Consider the following 24,553-nt stretch of genomic DNA (forward strand, 5'->3'; position numbering starts at 1 on the left):
ATATGAGATAGGATCAATTTACACGGTATAAGAATAATAAATCTTACACCAAATCTTAACCGTTGATTTTCGTGCATCTAACGGTTGAGATTTATTGGAAATTAAAAATTAATTAATGAACAAGACCTAATAAATCTTAACCGTTAGATGCAGAAAATCAATGGTTAAGATTTTGTGTAAAATTTATTCATCTTACACCGGTGTAAGGTGTAAGGAGTAAGATGATCTTGCCCCTATATATATATATATATATTGAATTTGAATTTGAATATTACATTGCATGTGCTAAATTTTTGGTTTAATTTGTGTTTATTTAATTTCACTATAAAATGGGTGGTGGTGAGAATCAAACTAGTGATCTCATGGTTATTGAGGCTCAGATACCATATAAAGAACTATTTCAACTCAAAAATTTAAATTATTGGATAAAGACCTTTTGATGATTTATATTATTTTCTAAGAAGGACACTTCTTAGTATAACTCTCTACTCTAATATTGGGTTTTTCGTACCGTAAAAGCCCCTTAAGCAGCAATAGGATCGAATTCTACAGGAGATTTTAATTATAGGGGGGAGGTTTGGAAACCGACAGTTCGAATGCTACTCTACATGCTGACCGACATCAAACTTTACTGCAAGGCAAGGGAGGAAAGGGTTGACCCCGGTTCTACATACCTGAGGTCTTTTGAGGCGAGTTTAAACGGTACCAAATGCAAAGTCATCTCTGTTAAGATGGAGATTGGGAAATAAGATGCGGCCATTAAGGTATATTACAATACAAACGATATAAAAAAGCAATTTCTTGGTCATATCATGAAACAATTATGATGTTACATGCAAATCATTTATTTTAATGAACATTAACCCATTTTAATTTGATTCCCTTCTAACTTTACCAACTAACCGATAAGTTGGCACAGCTAACAAGTGCTCATTTCTTGGCATTGAGAGCCCAAACCTCTCAGTCATGTCCAAGTTATCTGATGGCAAGCCCAATGGAAGCTCCCAACTGAAGCAATGCACCAGTTGAGCCAGAACAAGTCTAATAGTAGTTAGGCCCAAAAGAATCCCAGGACACCCTCTGCGACCTGAACCAAAGGGTATAAGTTGAAAGTCTTGTCCCCTAAGGTCAACATTGCTATTGACAAATCTCTCTGGATAAAACACATCAGCATTATGTGACCATACTTTAGGGTCTCTCCCTATTGCCCATGCATTTATTATGATTCTTGTCTTTTTCTTTATGTAATAGCCATCAATAACAACATCTTTTAGACACTCACGAGGTGCTAGCAAAGGTCCAGGTGGGTATAATCTTAAGGTCTCCTTCACCACCATATTTAGATAAGGCAACTTTTCTAAGTCAGTTTCCACCACTTGTTTATTCAACCCCACTACATTTTCTAGCTCATGTTGAAGCCTCTTCATAACCCTTGGATGTCTTAAGAGTTCTGAAAGTGCCCACTCAATTGCTGCAGTAGATGAGTCTAATGCTCCACCAATCATGTCCAATATAATTGCTTTGATATTAGTTCTATCAATGACTTGTTTCTGTTCATCCTGTGGATTATCCATGGATTGGTGCATTAGTGATAAGAATATGTCAACAAAATCCTTATCGTGAGGGTCTTTCTTTTCATTATCTGATGGATGCTCATGATCTGTGATGATCTGCTCCACCACTTGATCAAATACTTTACTTGTTTTCTTCATTCGACTTGCTAGTCCCTGATGGGAATGATTGAGTAGCGTATATAATATTTCATGATAAGCAATCATAGATGGTTGAATCGAGCAAAAAAGAAAGGACTTTTCAATCATGATCTACCAGTGCTAAAAGAATATTCATAATTTGTGCTAATTTTACTTGTTTCTCTCAAGATGTGCCACTTTTGAAGATGTGGCCTGCTTTCTTTGCCTTTTTATTGGTTTAATATTTCAAAAGATGTTAAACAATATGAATATGTTACTTATAAAAATAAAGGATTTTTTGTTATCACTTTTCATTTTTTTACTTTCTCTTAGTGTGATTGATTATTAAACATTTTTTGTAGTTTTCATCTACAAACTTTCGTAGAAAATAACATTGCAGTTAATTTGCTTTCAACAAACTTTGTTTCTCTTATCAAAATTTGAAAACAGTGCTGTAAGTCATCTAAGAATGAGTCTCATCCCAATATAAAAAACAACCCAACCCAACCCATCCTAAAATGATCAACAGTTTAACAAATGGATGACCCAATTCCAACTGAATAATCACAATCAAATATATATAGACTATGCTAAAAGATCATAAGCAAAACCAAGCATGATTATATGATTATAGTCAAAAGTAATAACTCAGAGAACATGCCAAGGGATTATAAGTTCATACCTGAAGATCAAATATGCTAAGCCAAGGCAAAAAATCTGCCAAATTGAAAGTTCCAGCCAACTTCATTGCCTCACCAATAAGTCCTTTTAAATCAAACCTATCATCCTTATTGCAACCCAACACCATTTTATAAGTGATATTTGCTATAAGCTCCCCAACAAGCTCACTGATATCCACAACCTCACGTGAGGCTGAAGCTTTCTCAAGTGACCTCAAAAATTGTCCCAACTCCTCACTCCTCAAGGGTGCAAACATCTCAACTTTTGATGCACTTAGAAGTTGTAAGGTACACAATTTCCTCATGTTGCGCCAGTAGGAACCATACTGAGCTAATCCTAATCCTTTTCCTCCATAAAACATATATTCAGAGGCTTGAATTTTAGGCCTGCTAGCAAAAACAGTGTCATGGGTCTTGAGGAATAGCTCTGCAGTTTCAGGGGATGAAACCACAATGGTAGGAACATGTCCTAACTTTAAGGACATGATGGGTCCATATTTTCTGGCAAGGGCTTGAAGGGTACGGTGTGGGAGATTCCCTAGCATGTGGAGGTTACCAATAATTGGCAAGGACTTGGGACCTGGTGGATGTTTCCCATCTTGTTGATGTTGTTTTGGAATATGAAATAGAGAAGCTGATAGAATAAAAATGAATGTCACAAGGAGGATTGCAGGGATAGCTAGTGTTTCAGGTAACATGTCTGATAGCTTGCTTGATAGAAAATGGAAATGGTTTTTGGGTATTTATTTACTATCTTGACTTAACCATGGTCTTGGCAATAAAATGAAGAGTTATGGATTGAATAATGACTTGGAAAGTTTCAAAGAAAAATAATCTTGTTTCCTCCCCTCACTAAAACAAAATTGATGACACTTAAATGGGAACAAAAAAGAATTCAATGCGACAAAACTATATTCAATGAGAAATATTTGACCCTGAAGGGTAGTTCAGTTGGCAATTGAGTGCCTAAAAGTTTGTTTTGGTCAGGAATTCAAACTTTGGCTAAAGCAAATTATTAGAATTCTTTAGGGGTCAGAGGTACATCCCCTCCCCCTCGAAGGGGATTACTCATTATTTCTGATAGTAGTCTAATCCAATGTGTTGAGATATATAGTCCTACATTGGTTGTATGTGCAACTAATGTGGAGTTTATAAGGTCTTGGGCACTCCCACCCTTTGAGCTAGCTTTTGGGGTGGTGTATCCTAAGGTTCTTTACATGGTATCAAAGCCTCGCCGCCCCCCACTTTCTCTTGTAGCGTTTCTTAGCACAGGTAGGCTGAGCCTGTTGCATTGTCCAATCTTTAAGTTCAATGGGCTCTCGTGTGAGGGGGCGTGTTGAGATATATAGTCCCACATTGGTTGTATGTGCAACTAATGTGGAGTTTATAAGATCTTGGGCACTCCCACCCTTTGAGCTAGCTTTAGGGGTGGTGTATCCCAAGGTTCTTTACACAATCCATCCTTTGTTTCAATGAGGAGCTAGTCGTAGGGGTCATACTCCGAGAACAAGGTGGTTGAAGGAGGTTCTATCGGAATACTTCCAAATTGTCTACCAAAAAATAAAATAAAATAAATTCAAGTGAGGTTTCTGTTAACACTTCTCTGTTGATGTTAACCACTTTAGTTAACAATGTTGATGTACCTATTAGATTGTTAGTCAATGGATTCCTTTATAATTTAATTATAGGTATAGCTTTCATGATTTGATTTTGAACCATAAGACATTGTAATAATTTGCAAGTTTGGACAAACTGCATCATTAAGAATCTGACAGAATTTTGTAATGATGTGGAAGCGTGGCCGCCATAAACTCTCATAACCTGTAGTACATACTCTTTTAATATAATTAAAAATAATTGAGATTCGTATAACATTCATGTTTGCACACTTTTGTAGTGTAAAATTTACACAACTTCAATTGCTGCATTGGGTTTGATCCAGTTTTTACAAAGAAACTCTAGGCAAAGACTAATCCTTATTTTTTTCAATAAAAAGGTAAATAACCCTTATTTTAGCTATTAACCCAATCTATTTTAACTTGATTCTTTTTAACTTCACCAACTAGCCGATAAATAGGAAATAGCTAGAAAGTGTTTACTTCTTGGCATTGTGAGGCCGAATCTCGCAGTCATGTCCAAGTCATGAGGAAACATACCCAATGGAAGTTCCCAATCGAAGCAATGCACCAATAGAGCTAGAACAATCTTTACAATAGTTAGACCCAAATGAATTCCAGGGCACCCTATACGACCAGAACCAAATGGTACAAGTCCAAATGGTCTAAGTACAAAGTCATTTCCCCTAATGTCTACGCTGCTATTTGCAAATAAAACATCTCAGCATTATTTGACCAAACTTTAGGATCTTTTTATATTGCCCGTGCATTTATTAAGATTCTTGACTTTTTCTTTAGAGTAAATATCATTTTTGGTCTTCAGCAAATTTTATGATGCTCGCTTTAGTCCTTAGCAAATAAAAAAGCCCATTATGGTCCCTAAAAAATTTAAAATGAACCTATTTACTTGAAATTGTGGTCCCTCACAAATTCAAAAAAGACTCATATTAGTCCTCAAAAAGACTAAAATGGGTCCATTTTAAATTTTTTAGAGACCACGATGAGCCTTTTTATTTGCTAGGGACTAAAACTGGCATCGTAAAATTTGCGAAGACCAAAAAAGATATTTACTCTTTTCTTTATGTAATAACCATCAATTGTAACATCTTCTCTAGACTCACGAGGCACTAACAAAGGTGCAACCGGGTGTAATCTTAAGGTCTCCTTCACCGCCATATTCAGGTAAGGCAACTTATCTAAATCAGCCTCATCCACCTTTCTATTTATCCCAACTACATTTGCTAGCTCATCCTGAAGTCTCTTCATCACCTTTGGATGCCTCAAGAGTTCTGACATACCCCACTCAACCGCAGTAGTAGATGTGTCAAATGCTGCCACAATCATACTCATTATGATAGCCTTGATATTAGTTCTATCAATTACATGATTCTCTTCGTCGTGAGGATCCACTGGTTGATGCATAAGTGTTAGCAATATGTCCACAAAGTTCTTATAGTGAGTCTTTCTGTTCCTTATAACAAGGATGCTTGTGGTCTTTGATAATCTACTCCAAGACTTGGTCAAATGCCTTCCTTGCTTTCTTTAATCGTCTTGCTAGTCCCTGATGTTGCAGTTGTTAATAAGTAGCATATACAGTATGTCATTACTTCATGATAAGTATATAAATGATGGAGTGAATAGCAAAAAGCAAGTCTTGTCCACAAAGCAAATAAATACTGTAACTCTTCCTAAGGGATCAAATATAAAGTTTTGACTAACTGATAAATTATGATCATGATCAAAAGTAATAAGGTACACAATAATTTTATTGTTGAAAATCAACGGTTGAGATTGATTGTAAAAGATTTATTATTTTTATAACGGTCTAAATTGATCTTGTCTTATATATATATATATGTGTGTAACTTCTGGTTTATATTTCTGCAGCTGCTGTATGTGCAGCAATCAAATACTTGTAATATATATACTTGAAAACATTAAATGCAGAAAATCATGACCATACAAAGGATGAAAACATTAAATGGAAGGAATCATAATCATACACCTATCGTTGTTGTACATAAAACAATTGTAAAAATAATATGAATTTATTGTTTGTTATGTCACAAGACCTAATATTCTATTTTGTCACTTGAAAATTACGTTGTTTTGCATTCTAAGTTTCCGTTTTATTTATTTATTATAATCTATTTATGTATTGATATTTCATTAAAAGTAAAAATATTAAAATAGGTAATTTTAATAACTCGATAAGATAATTGAGCTGAAAAAACGAAAACTTTAAGAAATGCAAATGGAAGTTTTGAAACCAAAACGATCTAATTTTTAGGTGATAAGACAGAATGTTAGGTCACGTGATATAATTATGGAAGATTGGGAGTGAAATTTTTTAATGTAAAAGAATGATTATATTATTTGATTTTATCATTCATGTAAAAATTATATATTTTTTTTTATCTCATTATTAATGGATGGTGACGATCAAATAAATGATAATTTTTTTTTTTTTTTTTTTGGTACATGATAAATGATAATTTTCGTACACGAGAAGATGCACTCCCTGCTGTAATCACCAACACACAAGTAGGAGAGAGATACGAAAAACATTAACCCCCAACCCAAACTCTTTTTTCCTTTCAGTGTCTAACTCAATAGTTGACTCTCAACAACACTACCTCGTTCCAAGCGAACAAGAGCGAAGATGGAGGGATCTCACGTCTCACATGATCATCCCTATGTGCCACGAGACTTGCATCTACCCGGCTACGTTCCTTGTCTTCTCTCTCAGTCTAACATCCTCTCTGTCTTTGCCTTCTTCTCTCTCCTCGTCGCTTCTCTCATCTGGATCTTCTCAGGTACCAACACTCATCTCCATTCCCCCCCCATTCCATCGTTTTGATTTCTCCACATTTGGGTCGTTTTTCTTTTCATTAAAATGATATAAACTAACGAATTTTGAAGGTCAAACGAAAACTCCGCACTTCAGAGTAGTTACACTGATTGACTGATTTCAATCAAAATCGTTTTCAACTGCATTTGAATCGTGGACCCATCAGCGTAATTAGTTCATTTATGAGAAAAAGACGCTTTTTTTTATGCAACCAATGTGTAGTTTCAAATCATTCCCTCAGTTAAAAGTCAAAATCGCTAAAGCTTGATATAATGAAGACAGCAAAACAGAACATAGATCCACTTTTTCTTTTTTTCTTTTTTTAAGTAGCCGATTAATCTTGATCTGCATTTGTAAAACTTTACATCCACCTTTTGTGTGTGTGTGTGTGTGTGTCCATTTGCATATCTTGTTGAGGGGATGATATGATATGATATGTGTTCCTCCCTTTTTGCTAATTAAGAATATACAATATGGCAAAAATTTTGAGTGGCTCTGTGATTAACATTGTTCTCCATGTGATTTTTTATTCAACACTATGGCCTGATCATGTTCAATCCAAGTATGATTGCCACATATTCTCTGAACCTATTGATGTGCTACTTAGTAACCATAATAATATTATACTTTCTTCTTCTTGACAATATGCGATTAATCTTAAAATGAAGATGGTTGCTTCTAACAAGAATCCCAAACTAAATTCTGGAAGCCAAATTTGTAGTTTGTGCACTAAAGAAATCATTTCAGTTGGTGTACACTGTATCAGCTTATTCTTATATCTTCTATCAGTTGCTTTGTCTTTTAGAATACATTTTTCCCATATTTATTTTTCAATTAAGCTCTTCACCAGTCTGGAACTCTCACAATATCATTTCTTGCAAGTTCAAGATTTAGACTGACTGATATGGCTTTCCATTTTCATTCATATTCATATCTCTATCATATGATAGGTGGAAATGATTTTAGGTTTTATAATTTTTCTTTTAATGACTGTGTATTTATTTTCCAGGACGCCTACCTAAGAAAACAAAAGTTGATAGAGTGCTAATGTGCTGGTGGGCCTTCACAGGCCTCACACATATGATTCTTGAGGGTTATTTTGTTTTCTCACCGGAGTTTTTCAAGGATAAGACTGGTTTCTACCTGGCTGAAGTTTGTAAGTCATTTAATTGTTCTATGACATTGCTCTCAGTCACAGATATAGCATTGTTAGAATTTGGATTACCTTTTGAGGAATTTGCAGTTTTTCAGTTGATGAAAGTTGTTGTTTTTTTGAACAAATAATAGGGAAGGAATATAGCAAAGGGGATTCAAGGTATGTAGGAAGAGATGCAGGGGTAGTTACTGTTGAAGGACTAACAGCAGTTTTAGAGGGTCCAGCTAGCCTTCTAGCAGTGTAAGTTTTAAATAAAGAACAAAGACATGACCAAGATAACTAATGCTATGATATGGTGTTACAACTAGTAAAAAATTTTACCTTATTTTTCATTTTTTTTAACCTCACTGTTTGTTTTGCTAATGCGTATGACAGATATGCAATAGCTACTGGGAAGCCATATAGCTACATACTTCAGTTTGCTATTTCTTTGGGTCAGCTATATGGAACGGCTGTATATTATATAACAGCAATCTTGCAAGGTGATAATTTTTCTACAAACACGTTTTACTATTATGCATACTATATTGGTGCAAATTTCTCCTGGATTGTGATACCCTCGCTCATCTCCATCCGTTGCTGGAAGAATATTTGTGCGGCATTTAAAGTTCAAGGCCAGACAAGAAAGCCTAAAGTTCGTTGATGACATGATGGGGTGGTTGAGATAGGGGAGATTGTTTTATGAATTGTATCCATTGATTCTCTTAAACTGCATAATTCGAAGGAAAAAAAAAAACAAATTCCCATTGTTCATTTGAAAAGGTGGTGTTTTAAATTTTGAACGAAGTTTTTCCCATTATTGATTTGGAATTGAATGTTAACTAGCACATGCTAGAATATTGAAAAGCACTGGTTAGCTACTCCTGTCACTTGTTGTATTTTTCTTTTCTTTTCTTTTTTAGTAAAAAAAAAAATTGTTTGTTACTTTACTATATTTGATCTAAACGTAGACTGCGTAGTGTTATAGATCTCAATGTAGTGTTATAGGATGGGGTATTGCATTAGTTTTCTATCATATAGTAGATGCGATTGAGATTTACCAATTATGTTAGGAATGCTTGAATGTGATGTCCAATCTTGTTAATCCCGCAAAGCAATATACGATGAAATTACTTGACACAGTTATTGAAGTCTTTTTCAATTGCTGAATTGATGGGAGTAACTTTTTCTTGTTACATCCTTGGAGGTCTAGGAACTCAGTAGTTCAGTTTCCCAAACAATACTGTGCTTGTGGCAATGAGAGGGCACAGACCATACCAAGTTGTAACAAAACAGCCGAATTTTGAATACTCAGTTTAATGTGACAATTGCTGCATATGGGCTAGTTCCAAATCACTCCAAACACTTTCTAATTACTAGTGCTGAATTTAGTCTACAAGTAACAAGGGAAATGAATTCTGCCATAATGAATGCAGTAAAGTATTTTTCAAAGGACTGTTTCATTGTAAGAATTGAAAAAGGGATTAAATTACAGGGAAATACATCTGTAATATTGCATGAATCAAAATATTTTACTGTAGGGACAACAATTGGGAGAGAGAAACAACTATAAGGAGAGAGAAACAAATATTAATGGGCCCCACGTCAATTGTTGTCTTTGCAGAAAATTTTTGTGTTTTCCTGAAACATTACCAATGTATTACCCCAAATTATATGTAGCATGTTTTTATGAATAAATTATGGGTTCTTCATTTCTACTGTTACTGCTGGTGAAAAACTTGCAGCAAATATATTTACATAAGATACGGAGCTGGATCCTCAAATTAAAAAAAAAAAAAAAAAAAAATCCAAGATACAGAACCAGATTTTGGTAAAAGTAAGTGTTGCTGCAAATTTTCTGATGTGCGGCGAGATGAGAGCAATAAATTATATATGCTAGTTATACAAGAGTATCAAGTTGAGTGGCTAAATCCTCATTTTTATCTTTCAAAATCAAATAATACAGCTGTACAATTCAGTAGTTTAAAAATATGTGCATCTTGAAATAGAGCAAAATAGAAATGTGTTTTTTTTTATGGCTCGTCCCGCTTCGTCTTTCTCCACTAAATGTTACAGTTCATGACCCATAATTATGCAATTCCATTTTGCGACTACATAGTTTATTTGTATTAGATACTTTGAATTTTCAAATACTACAAAGTGACCATCATAATTTTATACTAGTGTGTAAGTTACATTTTCAATTTTCACTTAGATCTTAGATCTAAAGGCTTTAATTTTTTAATAATGTGAGTCATTAGATACAAGAAGATCAATGGTCATGATTAAGCGTAATATTTTTTATTTTTATACCATTTTATAGGATAAACTCAGTTTTTTTATTTGTTTCCTTAGAATCACTTCTATATAAGGAAAGCAATTACTCACATTAGTTTATATATTGTAACCCTCTATACATGAATAATAAAAAGTAATAATATTCAGTATTTTATATTTCATCTAGATATTAGAGTTCTCGATCTAGGAGACTCCATTTTTGTGGGAAAAAAAATCCCTGTCTGCCTTCATTGCAGTTGCTACCTTGATGCCTGTTCGTCCAAACCAATTTCAGCACAAGGTAGAGCGGACGTGTACATTGTTGATGCTTAAGTCCGAAGAACTCTTGTTGTTGATGGGACGTATTAGATATGAAGAACTCTTGTTGATGGGACATATTAGATATAAAAACCATTTCCTGTATTTTTACCTAATGACTTAACCTTTTGAAATAGTTGTTTCATGATAGAAATGATATTCAATATGTGCGACAAACATTTTTTTCAAGGGATTACACTCAGTTCCACATTAAATCACTCAATAGGAGCTCTAAACTGATATCCTAACTACAAGCTTAGGCACAACGTTGTGCACCAAAATAAGGTCCTTTACTTAAAGTGACACAAAGTTATATCTTTTAAAATGATTAATGTTTTTCCCATAAATATTACATTTCATTTCATTTATCATAACTTATATATTAATGGAAAATAGATGTATCATGTTGTAGGAAATTAGTTGTGTCATGCTATAAAGACAACTAATGTGGACCCCACCACTTTCTTTTCTTTTCTTTTTATTTTAAAAGTGGTAGGATCTGCATTGGTTGTGTCCATAACATGACACAACCAATTTCCTACAACATAATACACCTATTTCCCTATATTAATATTGTCATTATTTAACTAAAATGATTAAAATACACAATGAGCCTAACAAATAAAGGCCTAAACCCCAAAGCTCATGTCGGCCCAACTTTTTAGAACTGGGTTACAGCACAATACACCATAGGCCCAACTAATGAAGGCCTAATGCCCAAAGATCACGTCGGCCCAAAGATTTCTAAGACGAATCTGTCCCCTTCAAAACCCGCACCTGTAAAATACTCATGGATTATGATTATTGAATATGATCATGATTATGATATAAACTCAGCTAAGCTATTTGTTCATTTTTCGTCGTAAACGTTCAGATCCATTTTTTCTGATCGCACATTACCGCGCAAAAAGTTTTCTGTTTAGTGAATGATAAACCCGAGACTCTGAAAGAGAGAGAGAGAGAGAAGAGAAGAAAATTTCTTCAACCAATTCAGAAACTGCAGAAATGGAGGCTCCGCAAGGTGGATCCGGATCCGGACCCGGACCCGTGAGGGACAAATCCAACACTCCCTCCTCTTCTCCGATCTCCGTCGTCTGCACCTTCTGGAAAGGTATCGCGCTTTATCTCTCTGCGCAACACACGAAACTTCACTTGCATGTTTTGCCACTTTGAATTAGTGCTGCACAATGAAACTCTGTTTTTGAGCCAAAAAGCTGAATTGGAGAGATTATTGGTGCAATTGTGATGATTATATAACTTTTTTTTTTTCAGATTTTGAATTGGAGAAGGAGAAGTCCATATTGGATGAACAAGGGCTTCGTATTGCAGAAAACCAGGAAAACAGTCAGAAAAATAGGCGCAAGCTTGCAGAGAGCACTAGAGGTATATATGCTTAGTGCTTTGGTTTTACTGTTTCCAAAATATTCAAGAAATATACACATAAAAAGGTTTGGCATTACTATGTTAATTATCAAGCATTTGATTGATTGCTGGTTATATTTTTATATAATTTTAAATATTTATTATGAATTCAACATTCAATAAATGCATAACAAGTCACCTTAGGCACCATACCCATCAGGGTACATTGTTGCTAAAGTTGGAACCACGGGAGTAGCATATCTGTGCCCTTCTTTTTCCATACTCTTTCAGTGATATTCAGTTTTATTTTATTTTTCTTATTTGTTGTTTGGGGTACTGAATGAATGTGTCTGAGAAATCGCAAATTATGCTGCTTACAGACTTCAAGAAAGCTTCGCAGGAGGAAAAGTTAAGTTTGTTTAATACCTTGCTTAAGGGCTACCAAGAAGAGGTTGATAATCTAACTAAGAGAGCGAAATTTGGAGAAAATTCTTTTCTCAACATCTATCAAAAGCTTTATGAAGCTCCAGATCCTTATCCAGCTCTTGCTTCGATTGCTGTGAGTTCTAGCATTTCACTTACGTGCCCCATGCTTTTTATTTTCAATTTTTTGTACGTATATGATGGAACTATGTAATATTATTTAATGTACTACATATACATGCATGAGATGGTTATGTATGCATGGTTCTAGATCTAAATCTATTGATGTAATGATGCACCTTTTATCAATGAGAACTGGGTGTGTCCTGCCTCAGAATGCATGTATCTTTAAGGTTGCTTCCCTGCCATCAAAGCTGCTTTGGGACAAGATTGTGTTGTATCCCTTCAGTGTTATTCCCATAATTGTTTTAAGGGTGCTTTCATCTCTAAACTTACAGAGAGATTGGCAACCTTGCTGCCTTCTCAATATGTATATTTAACTATGCCAATTTAGGCCTCCACCATTAATTTATTGTGTTTCTATGAATTTCCATTTTTCCTACTTGCTAAGTTGTATGTACGAAACTTGTGTGCATTGGCACGCATGTATTGTGCGTATATGAAAGGTATGCACATATCTGAATGTTCTTGTTCATGTTCTGATATATTTTCTTTGTACAGGAACAAGATCTCAAGTTATCTGAACTTGAATCTGAGAACCGAAAAATGAAAGTTGAGCTTGAGGAATTCAGGACAGAGGCAACTCACTTAAAGAATCAGCAGGCTACAATACGAAGACTTGAGGAGAGAACTAGGCAATTAGAGCAACAGGTTATTAATACTTATGATATTGTGTATATGATTACATAATGCCATAGTTTCTTTCATTTTTTGAGGAAAATAGATGTTTATACCCTTAGTTGCTACCTATTTTTTGTTTTGTATGCATGGGTGTATTGTCAGGATTCTAGTATGATGACTTGTTTTTACTTCTGTCATGATCTAACTCTCCCACAAGCTTAAGCTTTTGGGTGAAAGGACATGAATGATTTTTGACATTAAATTTCACATGTGCCCCTTATACCTTACGCATGAGCTTTTTGGACTTGGAGTGTGGACAATGTAGAAGCCCGCTTATCTTGTGCTAAAATTCACCTCTTTTTAAGAAGAATTGGGGCGGCAAGGATAGGCTCTAATACAATTTCATGAACCAATAGGTGAAAGCGCAGGAATGGTTTTTAACATTACATCTCTAACACTTATATCCTTTATCATTGTTTCCCACTTAAGTTAATTTTGTAACAATTTAAGAATGAATAGAATTTAGGTGTAATTACAAGTACAGTATCAGCTAAAGGTTGCTTTACATATGTGCTTTATCTAATACTATTTACTATAACTACCTTTAAATCATTACATACCACCTTGCACTTAAAAATTTGGGGGTGAAGTAGGACTTATCCATGTGTTGATTTTGCACTATTAATTCAGTAAACAATTTCTCGTGAGTTTCTAAAATTTGAATTTGAAATCACATGCATTTGCATGTTTCATACATGTATTATGTATATATTTTTGCAAATGGTTGAATATACACACGCACACACAAAAACAACTACAGAAAATTTTCATTCATGATAAAGAACTTTAATAATTGCATTGATTGCCCCCGAATGTCTACCAATAAATTTTGGCCAAAAAGTTTTTAATGATACATTTCCGATCTGCATTAAATTAATTTCCTAGTTTTGTACCCAAAAAATAAATTAATTAATTTCCTAGTTTAACTTAATTTAGTTTCAATGCTCTACTATTATATTGATAAATTAATAACAAGTTCCTTTCAATCGTTGTATTGATAATGATACATTTGCAATGTGACTACAATTCTCTAGATCCCCAACATCTTTAAAATTAAATTACAAATTTGACCTAACTGTCTTAAATGGATTTCAATTTGTTTTTTGAACTTATTTGAGTCAGATGGAAGAGAAAGTGAAAGAAATTGTCGAGATTAAGCAACGCAGTCTGGCAGAAGAAAACCAGAAAACTATGGAAGTTTTGAAAGAAAGGTATCTTATTGTAATCTTGTCTGCTATTGCGAATTGTTTGTTTAGTCCGTTTAGTACATTAGACAACTGCATTTAGGAATGTTTGTGTTAGCACTCCCACTATTGCATAGGTGGATCATGAGATGAGCACCCCAAATGAGCAGAAGAAACAATGTGGTTCCAACAACTACCTGCAAACGTGGCAGAGTGGTGGGAGGGAAAGAAACAAAATCTGTTTAGGGAATGAATTATAAGAAGGGAAGGCAGTGAGATGGAGAGGCAGGCAAGGACTGAGTGTGGGATTGGATGGGTCGTTACAGCTCTCTTGCAATACCTGTGTTATCTTTTCGTCTTCATTTCTTTTTTAAAGTGTTTCCTCTAGCTTTCTGTTTGCTGTGAGTGATGGAGAGTCTATGCTTGTGAACCTGTTTCTTAATTGAGAATTATTCCCATTTTTTCTATAATCGAATACCTAGGTTCTCATCAGTTTGTTCTCTTGCTCTGTACTTTACTGCCTACTACGATTTTATTGGAACTGTCCTTCTCTACCTTGGTATTGCTTACCTAGACTTATGATCTCTTTATTGTATGCAGGGAACAAGCACTGCAAGACCAGTTGCTGCATGCCAAAGATAGTGTTTCCAATATGCAGAAATTGCATGAACTTGCACAAAATCAGTTGTTTGAACTCCGTGCCCAATCTGGTCATTAAATAGTTATCATTTCAATTTTATTCGTGCACTTCTTCACTCGAATCTGTAACATTGGTTCTTACATTACTGTATAATCTGATCCTGACACTCTACCTTTCTTCATATTGAAACCATGATTCTCCTAATATTATTCAATATTGAAGAAAATATCTCTTGTTTTCTTAAAAATCTCAGATGAAGAGAGGGCAGCTAAGCAATCAGAGGTCAATCTTCTGATGGATGAAGTTGAGCGAGCACAAACAATGCTTCTTAGTTTGGAAAGAGAGAAGGTGCAAATTACTAGCTTTTATTTGATTTTGAAGTGTGATTTTTGTAATTGTGTATCAGGTGCTTTATTTTCAAAAATTTCAGAAGTTTTGCTGTTTTCTCGCTTTGTTTAGAATTTATGAAATATTGTAGTGCACCATTTTAGATCCATTTAAGTGTAATGAAGATGATAATTTTGAGGTGGATGATTGGACATACCAGAAAAAATTAAGATAAGATCACAAACAAATGTATTCGGGATAAATTTGGGGTAGTACCTATTGAGAAGATGACTGAAATTTGACTAAGGTGGTTCGTTCGTGTGATGAGTCAACCAGCAGAGTTTCTAGAGAAAATTGGATCAAATGGAAGATAGTCTGATTGAAAAGGGTAGAGAAAGACTGAAGGGATAACTTTGGAGAAAATACTAAGAAAGAGCTTTCTCTATATGTATTTTTTGAAAATTTAGTTTTTGATAGAGCCAAATGGCATCATTTGATCCATATTGCCAACCCTCCTAGCAGGATAAGACTTGGATATTGTTTTTGACTGTTATTGTCCCAGATTAGGTTCTCTGTTGAGTTATTAAGTTAAAACAATTTGTTGCTATTATCCTTTAAAATAAAATGGTCGGTGCTGCAATCGATTCATATTCCATGTACATATCAATTACACAGCAGGCAGTCCTATTTCAAACTCAAACGGGAAAAAAAGAAACACAGGACAATTTGTTTTTAAAAACATAGAAATTATCTAAAATTTGCAAGAAAAATGCTGCCAGGAGAAGCAGAGTAATGGTGGCTAGGAAGATGGTGCCTAAACTCTATATCCCTCTTAACTATTCCTTATGGAATTACTTTTGTTTGAGTAGTTGATTATCGATTGGTCCATGTAGTGACCCCAACTGTTGGAATAAGGCTTGGTTGTTGTTGTAAGTTTCTAAATTTGTTTCCCCTTGTTAAATTTCCTTTAGTTTGTCTTAAGCTCATCCTTTATGTTCTACATTAAATTTCGATTGATGACCCATCTCTATCCACATTGTTTTGGTCACACTGACAATGTTCTTCCCACCTGTAGGCATAAAAAATAGGATTTCAAGATTATATCATTCACAAAGGCTGTTATCAATGACTGTAAATTGAATAGTGTATGGTTGTCCCACTGTTTGAATGAACTATATATTTGTGTAGATCTTTCTTGGGTCTTCATGATGTAAGGATACAGTTTAGTCCGTAATCAACTCTTACAATAATTAAGGCTCTGTTTGGTATGCACTTGTTGCGTGGAAAGAAAAGGAAAAAGGAAAAAAAAAAAAGGGGGGGGGGGGGGGAATGAAAGTATTGGTCCCTTTTTAGTATCAATTTAAGGGTAGAAAGGGAATGGCCCGCTCATTAAGTGGATTGAATCTTGCCTCAAGCTCTGCTGAGTGCTGATGCTTTTTCATATTTAGCCAAACTTACTGTTTGTTATAGTGATCCTTCTGTGTCTATGCAGGGGGTTCTCCGATCTCAGTTACAAACTGCAAATGAAGATACTGAAATTAAGAAAAGGTATGGTAGTCCTCATCTTTTGCTTTTTTGGATAAATAATGTTCTGTTGCCCAAGCGAACAAAGCAGCAATAGTTGTACATATTTTCATTTCTAAAATGAATATGATCTAGTTTTAACTTCCGAATTCTACATAGAGAAACCTTTCTTTTTGTTGGGTTTATCTGTCTTCAGCCTCTCCATCTTTAGCCTCCCTTTTAATTTGAAAATATTTCTGTCTGCATTTCCTACAAAGATCCTTTGGTCTTGTTGCTTCCAAACATGGTAATTGAAAAGCATCCCAGTTCAATATATTAAAGATTAGCTAGCTGAAACATCTTCCTTTGCCATTGATCAAACCAGTTTAGTTTATGCCATCAATTTCTTGTTATCTTGGAACCAAGTGAAGTTTCAAACTGCTTGTTCCAAAATATATGAGTAAAGATGCATATTACTAGAAAAGGTTATCACAATTCTCCACATATATTAAGCAACACACCAGAATTTGTTAGATATATAGGGATATTTCCGTTAGTCTTATTTTTCAGTTCTCTATTTTTAGCTTTATGAGTTATTATTATATATTATGTTGTACAGCTGTTCTCTTAACTTAAAATTCAAAACAAAGTGTCTGAGCAAGACATGGACTGCATTCTTGACCTGTGGTGTATATCTTTCTGTTAATAGAACTGACTATTTGGATCCCTCTACTTATTAATCTTTCCTTGGATAAACTATTGTCAGCTAAGCAATGGATATTGGATATGTATAGTTTCCAAAACAATGAAAACCATATTTTTGTGATGAATTCATCATACAGAAAGCTATTCAGTTGTGCAGAGCTACTTTTACTTGTTTTCATTTTCTCTCTTTCTATCTCTCTATCTATGTATGAATAGTCACTCATTCATGCTGCTCAAACCCTTCTTATTTCCTTCTCTGTTTTTAATTTCTTTTAAATTGGACGATAGTCTTCAGATTACTGGTGGTTTTTGTTTTGCAGTGATAATTTGGACTCAAATAGTGCACTTGAGAATTCTTTAAATGCCAAAGAGAAACTAATCTCTGAATTGAACATGGAGCTCCACAAAATTGAAACAACCTTATCAAATGAAAGAGAAGAACACGTGAATGAAGTAAAGAAACTTACTGCAATGCTCAATGAAAAGGTGATATTTTAGTATACCGAAGTCTTTTAAGACTTTCTAAATGAGATATTTCAATGCGTTATAAGTGATTGTGAATACCCAAAGATTTTGACCCCATATATTTTGGGTTTTGACTTGGCCAAGTTCCATATGAGATGCATTGCAGTCAATATTTTAGCAATTACAAAGAAATCATACAATTTCATTTACATGACACGCATAATTTAGTGCTTCTCTGTTCATGATACTATGATACTAGTTTTTTTAACTATTCCATTCAGAAAATTGTTGATTCATATTGTGGTTTTGACATGGAGGATCTTCATGAACTTTTGCTTCTACAATGATAGGAATTTTTTTTATCTTGCTTGAGATACGTTCATGATAGTGCTCTTCCTTTGTGGGTTTTTGTGTATGATACTCTGATTTAGCAACATTTGTTTTTTTACCTATTTATTTATGTGTTTTCTTTTTCTTTTTTTTTCCCATATATTTTATTTTTTTTTTATTTTTTTTATTTCTTACCTTCTTATTCTTATTCTTTTCTGTCCTCCTATACATCCTTATTTGTATTTTATTTTAATTTATTTTTCCTTGCAATTGTGTATTACTTTTTATGGATAATATACTTGTTAGGTTCTAGAAGGCCGTATTGCTATACCGTATGGTATACGCTCAGAGATACCGTAGACATAGGTACCTTGGTTAGCTTATAGCTAGTATCCCAATCACTGCGCACAAGCAATAGGCTTATAGCCAAGACGTGAGTGTGTGCACAGTGTTGGCAGTAATAGTAAATAGGTCAAAAAAGTGTGTACCTTGGGGTCTTTAACCTCTTATTTATAAGGATTACCTCTTGGGCTTGTGTAGATCTCCCAGTTGTAGTAGGATTCAACTTCCTTTCTGTTGGGATGATGACTCTATCTTGAGTAGCTTGGTTGTTTAATATTGTTAGGATAATTGAGTATTTATCCTTTAGTGGATTCTTAAGTAGGTAGTTAGGATATGATATATATCCATAACAATACTTAAAAGTTTATTTTTGTCATTTTTCTCAATCTTTTTGTAACTTTTTTTTGGGTTCATCTAGCACCGACTAATTTGGGATAAAGGTGTTGTTGATGTAGTGTAAACAGTTACGACATATGTGTTGAGTCTCTATATAATTACTTCTTCTTTTTTTGGCTAACATTTTCATTATCCTTCTCTTAATATAGGAGGCTGCTGTTGAGATGATGAAGAAAGAGCTTCAAGCTAGGCCAACAGAAAAAACGGTAGATGATCTGCGCAAGAAAGTGAAAATTTTGCAGGTGATTTTATTGTTCTCTGTATTCTGTGATGACCATTTTGGTGACCTCTCCTTTTAAACTTCGCTATCCATCTAACTCCTTATGAGCTATACATGCAGGCGGTGGGTTATAATTCAATTGAGGCTGAAGATTGGGAAGTGGCTACAAGTGGGGAGGAGATGAGCAAGATGGAGTCTCTTCTTCTTGACAAGAACCGTAAAATGGAACATGAGCTAACACAGTTGAAGGTACGAGCATGGTTTGGTTAGCAATGGGACATCTCATACCCTACCCCCCACAGCAAATAAGATTTTGTAAAAAAATAATAATGAAAGAAACAATCAACTCACATAACTCTGGCCATTTATATAGAGTAGTTTTTCAAGAATGCATGGCCAGTTAGGAAAGTATCCCATGTATGTCCTGCATTTAAACATTGTCCATGTTGTGGAATCAATAACAATTTCATGTAGAGGACTATTCTTTAAGATGATCTGCAGTTGTTATCGCTATGCATTTCGAGGTTTATCTGTTCTACCAATTTCAGGTCACACTTTCTGAGAAAACATCATTACTGGAAACGGCAGAACAGAAGATAATAGAATTTACAGCAAAGGTTAACGAACAACAAAAATTGATACAGAAATTGGAAGATGATATATTGAAGGTTTGGAGCAATTACCACTAAATAGAATATGGACCCCTCTCTGATGCCCATTTCTTTTTATGCTTTTTATTTATCTAATGCACCTAGCTACCCCTTTTGATACAGGGATATAGTTCCAATTCAAAAGATCAGAAAGGAACCTTCCTTGAAGACTGGGATCTTTCAGAAGCTGGTGGGGGTGAGGCTTCTGAGGTGAGTTCCTCTTTCCATACTTCCATTCTTACTGCATTTTACTTCTTCTGAAGAATAATCTTCAATAGAAACTAAGTATCATGCATTCAACTATTGAAAAGATGCGCTATCCCAATTGATGTTTTATTACTATTGTTTTCCTTTAGGAAAACGGAAAATCTAATTAGTTCTCACTGATGATTTGTTGAGTGAAGTTTAGTTGTACTCATCAATGGAAAAGTGCAATTCCAGTCTGTTAGAAATGTTGTAAAAAAGAAAAAGAAAAAGAAAAAGAAAATCCTAGGCCTTCTCTTACCTACCAGCTTATGCTTTTGGCAGTGTACTTTATCCATGCTTCAAGCCAACAAGCTCTATGTAAAGTGGTGTGTACCATCATTGTTCAGCTTTTTCTTGATAGTTGAATGATGAAATCTATTTACTTTGATATTTTAATGATGCATCTGGGTACAATGTTGATTTTCTTAAAATTTAATGCATGCAATCAGAAGATTATGATTTTGGGAAACATTGAAAATTTTCATTTGCTAAGTAATTTTGTAGCGAGTGATTAATCACACTGGAATTTTCTTCTGCATAATGTTGCATTTTTGTTCATTTGGATTTAAAGAATTCTTAAATTGCCTCTTCTACATCAGAATACAGCAGGCCAAAGGCAAGTATCCTTAGACCATGATCAGAGCTCAATGCTTAAAGTGATCTGTAATCAGAGAGATCGATTTAGGAAACGCTTGCGAGAGACAGAAGAGGTATGTTTATAATCAATCTTGACTAATTTTTTTTTATTCCTTTCTATTTTAAAATGCATTATTTCAATCAAATTTTAGATTGTAGATGTCGTGACATGTTGACTTGGGTGAATTCTTCACTTTTAATAGGAAATAAGACAGTTGAAGGAGAAGATTGGAGCACTAACAGTGGAACTGGAAAAGACCAAAGCTGATAATGTCAAACTATACGGGAAGATTCGTTATGTACAAGATTATAATCTTGAGAAAGTGGTTTCTAGGGGTTCTAGAAAGGTTTTCTACATCGTTCTTTGTTTTAAACCTTTACTTTCTTCGCGTTCATTTTTTTTTTTTTACCCTGAACTTGACTTCTTTGTGTTTTTTTGGTCAGTATGCAGAAGATCTTGAAACTGGTTTCTCGTCAGATGTTGAATCTAAATACAAGAAGATATATGAGGATGATATAAATCCTTTTGCTGCATTCTCTAAAAAGGTGGCTTATCGTGACTACTCTAATGATGCACATTTATTTTAATTTGGCACACGCATTTTAAGTTTGTATTGAGTGGCACGGCTTCACTATAATGAATTGTGCATACATTGAAACAGAAACATCTCTCTGTCCAAGATAATTAAAATCATATAATAAGATCTTTGAAGGAATCATTTTTCTATTATAGGGTTGAAGCTATCAAACACAACTTTTCTTCACAACTGTTTGTGTTTGTGAAATAATTTCTATAGAAAATGAGGTTTCAGGTGTATTATTACTGAGATTAGAAAATGGTATATGTCTTGTCATCAGACACACGGAACAATGCCTGTCATGTCCTTGGTGAAGGTCTAAACTTCCATTTGTTAAATGTGTTTTAATAGTTGTTGTTGAAGCGATTGAGAGCCCATTTGGATGGACTTTTAAAAAATGACTTTTTATGATTTGCTTTTTTAATAATAATTTTTTTTAAAAGTTAAAGCTATTTAACGTTTGGATAGAATACATAAAAAGTACTTTTAAATAAAAAATTTATTTAGATGTTAAAATCATTAAGCACTTTTTATATATAAAATTACTAAAAAGGATATGTGATGGTAGTGGTGGCGGTGGGGTTGGGATACAATTGAATTTTCAAAAAATTATTTGATTTTTGGCTTCTGCCTTTTTCAGAAGCAAGGAATCTTGACTTCTAAAAGCAGCACTATTTTAATTTATTTATTTTTTAAAATTTTGGTTTTTTTAAAAGTTGCTATCCAAATGCACAAAAAGATTTAAGAGGATTTTTTATTTTTTTGAAAAAAGGAAGCTTCTTTTAAGGAAAAAAAAAAGCCCATCCAAACACTCACTGAATACCGGTACTAGGGACTCTCATTAAGTATGGATCTCCCTCCCTATCCCTACCTTAACTAGAAAAAGGGAGGAAGGATTGATCGGGGTTGGAGGAGGAATATAAGGAAGTGATTGGTTGGAAACATGAAAAGGTCATCTATCACTTTGTTCTCTAATCAATATTATTTAATTCTAATTATGAACTTTTCCATCTATTTTCAATGTAATCAGGAAAGGGATCAAAGATACAAGGAACTGGGATTCAGGGACAGAATTACACTCAGCAGTGGACGTTTTCTCCTTGGTAACAAGTATGCTCGAATGCCTCTGCCTTATTTCAGATATTTTCCTTTGTTCCTTTTTTTTCCTGCTTAAATACTTTGTTAATTTGTTTGATATTGTAATTAATGAAGGCAGAAAAGTTTCTCAATTCTTTGAATACATTGATTTGCAAGCTTATATGCAAATCATTAATTGTTTCACTAATCATGGTTTATGAAAAGATTTGCTTTCACGGGTTGGAAGCTCAAATTCACCTTACCGGTTCTGTTTTCTACTGCCTTGAGTTTCAGTTATTACAGTCCCGCTGATCACTTATTGATACCATCTTACTTTTGTTTTGTTTTGTTTTTTGTGATATTATAATCTATCTATCTCAATACCATCCTTGTCTTGGTCGAATTTTCTCTCCTAATGTTGTTCTTTGTTTCCACCGACCCCAATTAATTTGGGATAAAGGTGATGTTGATGTTGAATGTTGTTCTTTGTTTCATGCGCGAACCTGCTGGTAGCAATTGATTTTTTCCATTGAGCGTACCTAATTTTGTTGAACTCAATGTGCTTCCCATCGTCTTTTGACCTATTTTCCTCATTCTATGTCACGTCTGATGCTTCTTTTAGTCCCGTGGTGTGATAGTATCAATCGATTTCACTAATGATATTCCTTTATGTGCTCATATCAGATAATGAGGTCCTCTGCGTGCTGATATGATATTTTATTTTTACTCTAGAAGTTGCAACAATCTTTTCAACCTTTTGTATATTATTATTTATTTTGGCCATTATACATTGCCCTAATTCCATATTTGATTCTGGTTCTGAGAGACTGAGACTACATTATACAAGTCTGGCTATAGTATAAAGATTAATCTCCATCATCAATTGATAAAAGGGTGTGTCTTATCTCCATAATTTGAAAATAGATCTTTTAATGAGATTCTGGACACCTCAAAGCATGGATATTAATATGTTCTGTAACATATTTTTGCAGCACAGCCTCTCCTATGACTTCTCGATGATATATTTACTAGTCAAAATGCTCCATGCTGAAACTAAGGAAGTTGGTCGCTTTAGCTTAGTTTTAATTGTTGTCTTCACAGATCATGAATTATTATTCTCTTTATGATATCCTTCCCAAGGGAAAGTTTTAATGATCTGTCAATCTTCAAGGAACCATTAACCTACTAATAAGGGATCACCAAAGGGAATTGAACACAAGATCTGAGTTGACTTTGTTCTGTTATGCCAATTGAGCCAATTGTAATTGGCATTTTGTTTAAACTTTTGAAACTTTAAACTGTCGCTTTGAGAACATCGGGTGTATTTTGCGTTCTTTCATTCTTCCATATGTTGATAAAATATTGTACATCTTTTCGTTATTTGATGAATGTACTCTTACAGGTATGCCCGGACATTTGCATTCTTTTATACCATTGGATTGCATGTCTTGGTCTTCACCTGTCTCTATCGAATGTCTGCTCTGAGTTATCTGAGGTAAATATACTAATTTCACTGTGATAACTGCTATAGATGGATTTAAGTGACTCTTATATTTTCTTTTCCTGCAGTCATGGCCCAGAGGAATTCCTGATTGGAGAGAGAACCATTGATCTTCCACGTACACCGTAGTGGGTATGCGACTCAATTTGAGTGGTCGTTTTCTCAAATTGAACGGTGCACATGGTGGGTATACAACCCCTTTTCAGTGGTCATTTTTAACTTGACGGAACGAGAGCATGTTGTCAATATTTAAGTATCAAATTTATTGTACATATAACTGTTGTTTTACTCTACACTTTTGCAATGAAATATAGAGGTATTTTTTTAAATTCTAGAATGGCAAAACACAAAAAAATCGATGTATCCAGTCTTAATTGGTAATAACAACACGTTTCATAAAATAAAGGACAAACCCCACTATCGTATATGATGATCCTATCTGGGTGATAGTATTATTTCCTTGACCCTTCTTGCTAAGAGAAGTGAAGCATTAGTGTCTTTGTTCTTCTCTGGACCTGGAACTGACACTTGAATTTTAT

At 34.3% G+C, this 24,553-nt stretch overlaps 3 protein-coding genes across 6 annotated transcripts; 2 read left to right on the forward strand and 1 right to left on the reverse strand.

Moving 5' to 3' along the window:
- Positions 1 to 674: 674 nt before the first annotated feature.
- Positions 675 to 3,126, reverse strand: LOC133288386 (cytochrome P450 CYP736A12-like). Of its 2 annotated transcripts, XM_061486132.1 has the most exons (3): positions 2,374 to 3,126; positions 904 to 1,727; positions 675 to 723 (listed from the first exon to the last, which is right to left on the reverse strand). In XM_061486132.1, the coding sequence occupies exons 1-3, from the start codon at positions 3,067 to 3,069 to the stop codon at positions 696 to 698; spliced, it is 1,548 nt and encodes a 515-aa protein (XP_061342116.1). In that variant the 5' UTR covers positions 3,070 to 3,126; the 3' UTR covers positions 675 to 695. The 2 variants fall into 2 exon arrangements, with proteins under 2 accessions (XP_061342116.1, XP_061342115.1); XM_061486131.1 differs by lacking the exon at positions 675 to 723 and having other exon boundaries at positions 810 to 1,727.
- LOC133288387 (probable 3-beta-hydroxysteroid-Delta(8),Delta(7)-isomerase) lies at positions 2,900 to 8,854 on the forward strand. 2 transcript variants are annotated; one of them, XM_061486134.1, is made up of 4 exons: positions 2,900 to 3,062; positions 7,848 to 7,994; positions 8,126 to 8,234; positions 8,370 to 8,854. In XM_061486134.1, the coding sequence occupies exons 1-4, from the start codon at positions 3,020 to 3,022 to the stop codon at positions 8,635 to 8,637; spliced, it is 567 nt and encodes a 188-aa protein (XP_061342118.1). In that variant the 5' UTR covers positions 2,900 to 3,019; the 3' UTR covers positions 8,638 to 8,854. The 2 variants fall into 2 exon arrangements, with proteins under 2 accessions (XP_061342118.1, XP_061342117.1); XM_061486133.1 differs by lacking the exon at positions 2,900 to 3,062 and adding an exon at positions 6,577 to 6,803.
- A 2,583-nt stretch (positions 8,855 to 11,437) lies between these two features.
- On the forward strand, positions 11,438 to 24,324 carry LOC133288388 (protein CASP). 2 transcript variants are annotated; one of them, XM_061486136.1, is made up of 19 exons: positions 11,438 to 11,679; positions 11,841 to 11,951; positions 12,311 to 12,489; positions 13,035 to 13,184; positions 14,337 to 14,425; positions 14,999 to 15,108; positions 15,292 to 15,386; positions 16,858 to 16,913; positions 17,894 to 18,059; positions 19,256 to 19,348; positions 19,447 to 19,575; positions 19,875 to 19,994; positions 20,100 to 20,190; positions 20,829 to 20,932; positions 21,062 to 21,205; positions 21,303 to 21,404; positions 22,467 to 22,546; positions 23,916 to 24,008; positions 24,083 to 24,324. In XM_061486136.1, the coding sequence occupies exons 1-19, from the start codon at positions 11,574 to 11,576 to the stop codon at positions 24,141 to 24,143; spliced, it is 2,079 nt and encodes a 692-aa protein (XP_061342120.1). In that variant the 5' UTR covers positions 11,438 to 11,573; the 3' UTR covers positions 24,144 to 24,324. The 2 variants fall into 2 exon arrangements, with proteins under 2 accessions (XP_061342120.1, XP_061342119.1); XM_061486135.1 differs by having other exon boundaries at positions 20,100 to 20,186; positions 20,822 to 20,932.
- The last annotated feature ends 229 nt before the right edge of the window (positions 24,325 to 24,553 follow it).

This window comes from Gastrolobium bilobum, unplaced genomic scaffold (assembly GCF_033153095.1).
Source record: "Gastrolobium bilobum isolate Gb01-03AN ecotype WA unplaced genomic scaffold, APGP_CSIRO_Gbil_v1 utg1578, whole genome shotgun sequence".
NCBI classification, from domain to species: domain Eukaryota; kingdom Viridiplantae; phylum Streptophyta; class Magnoliopsida; order Fabales; family Fabaceae; genus Gastrolobium; species Gastrolobium bilobum.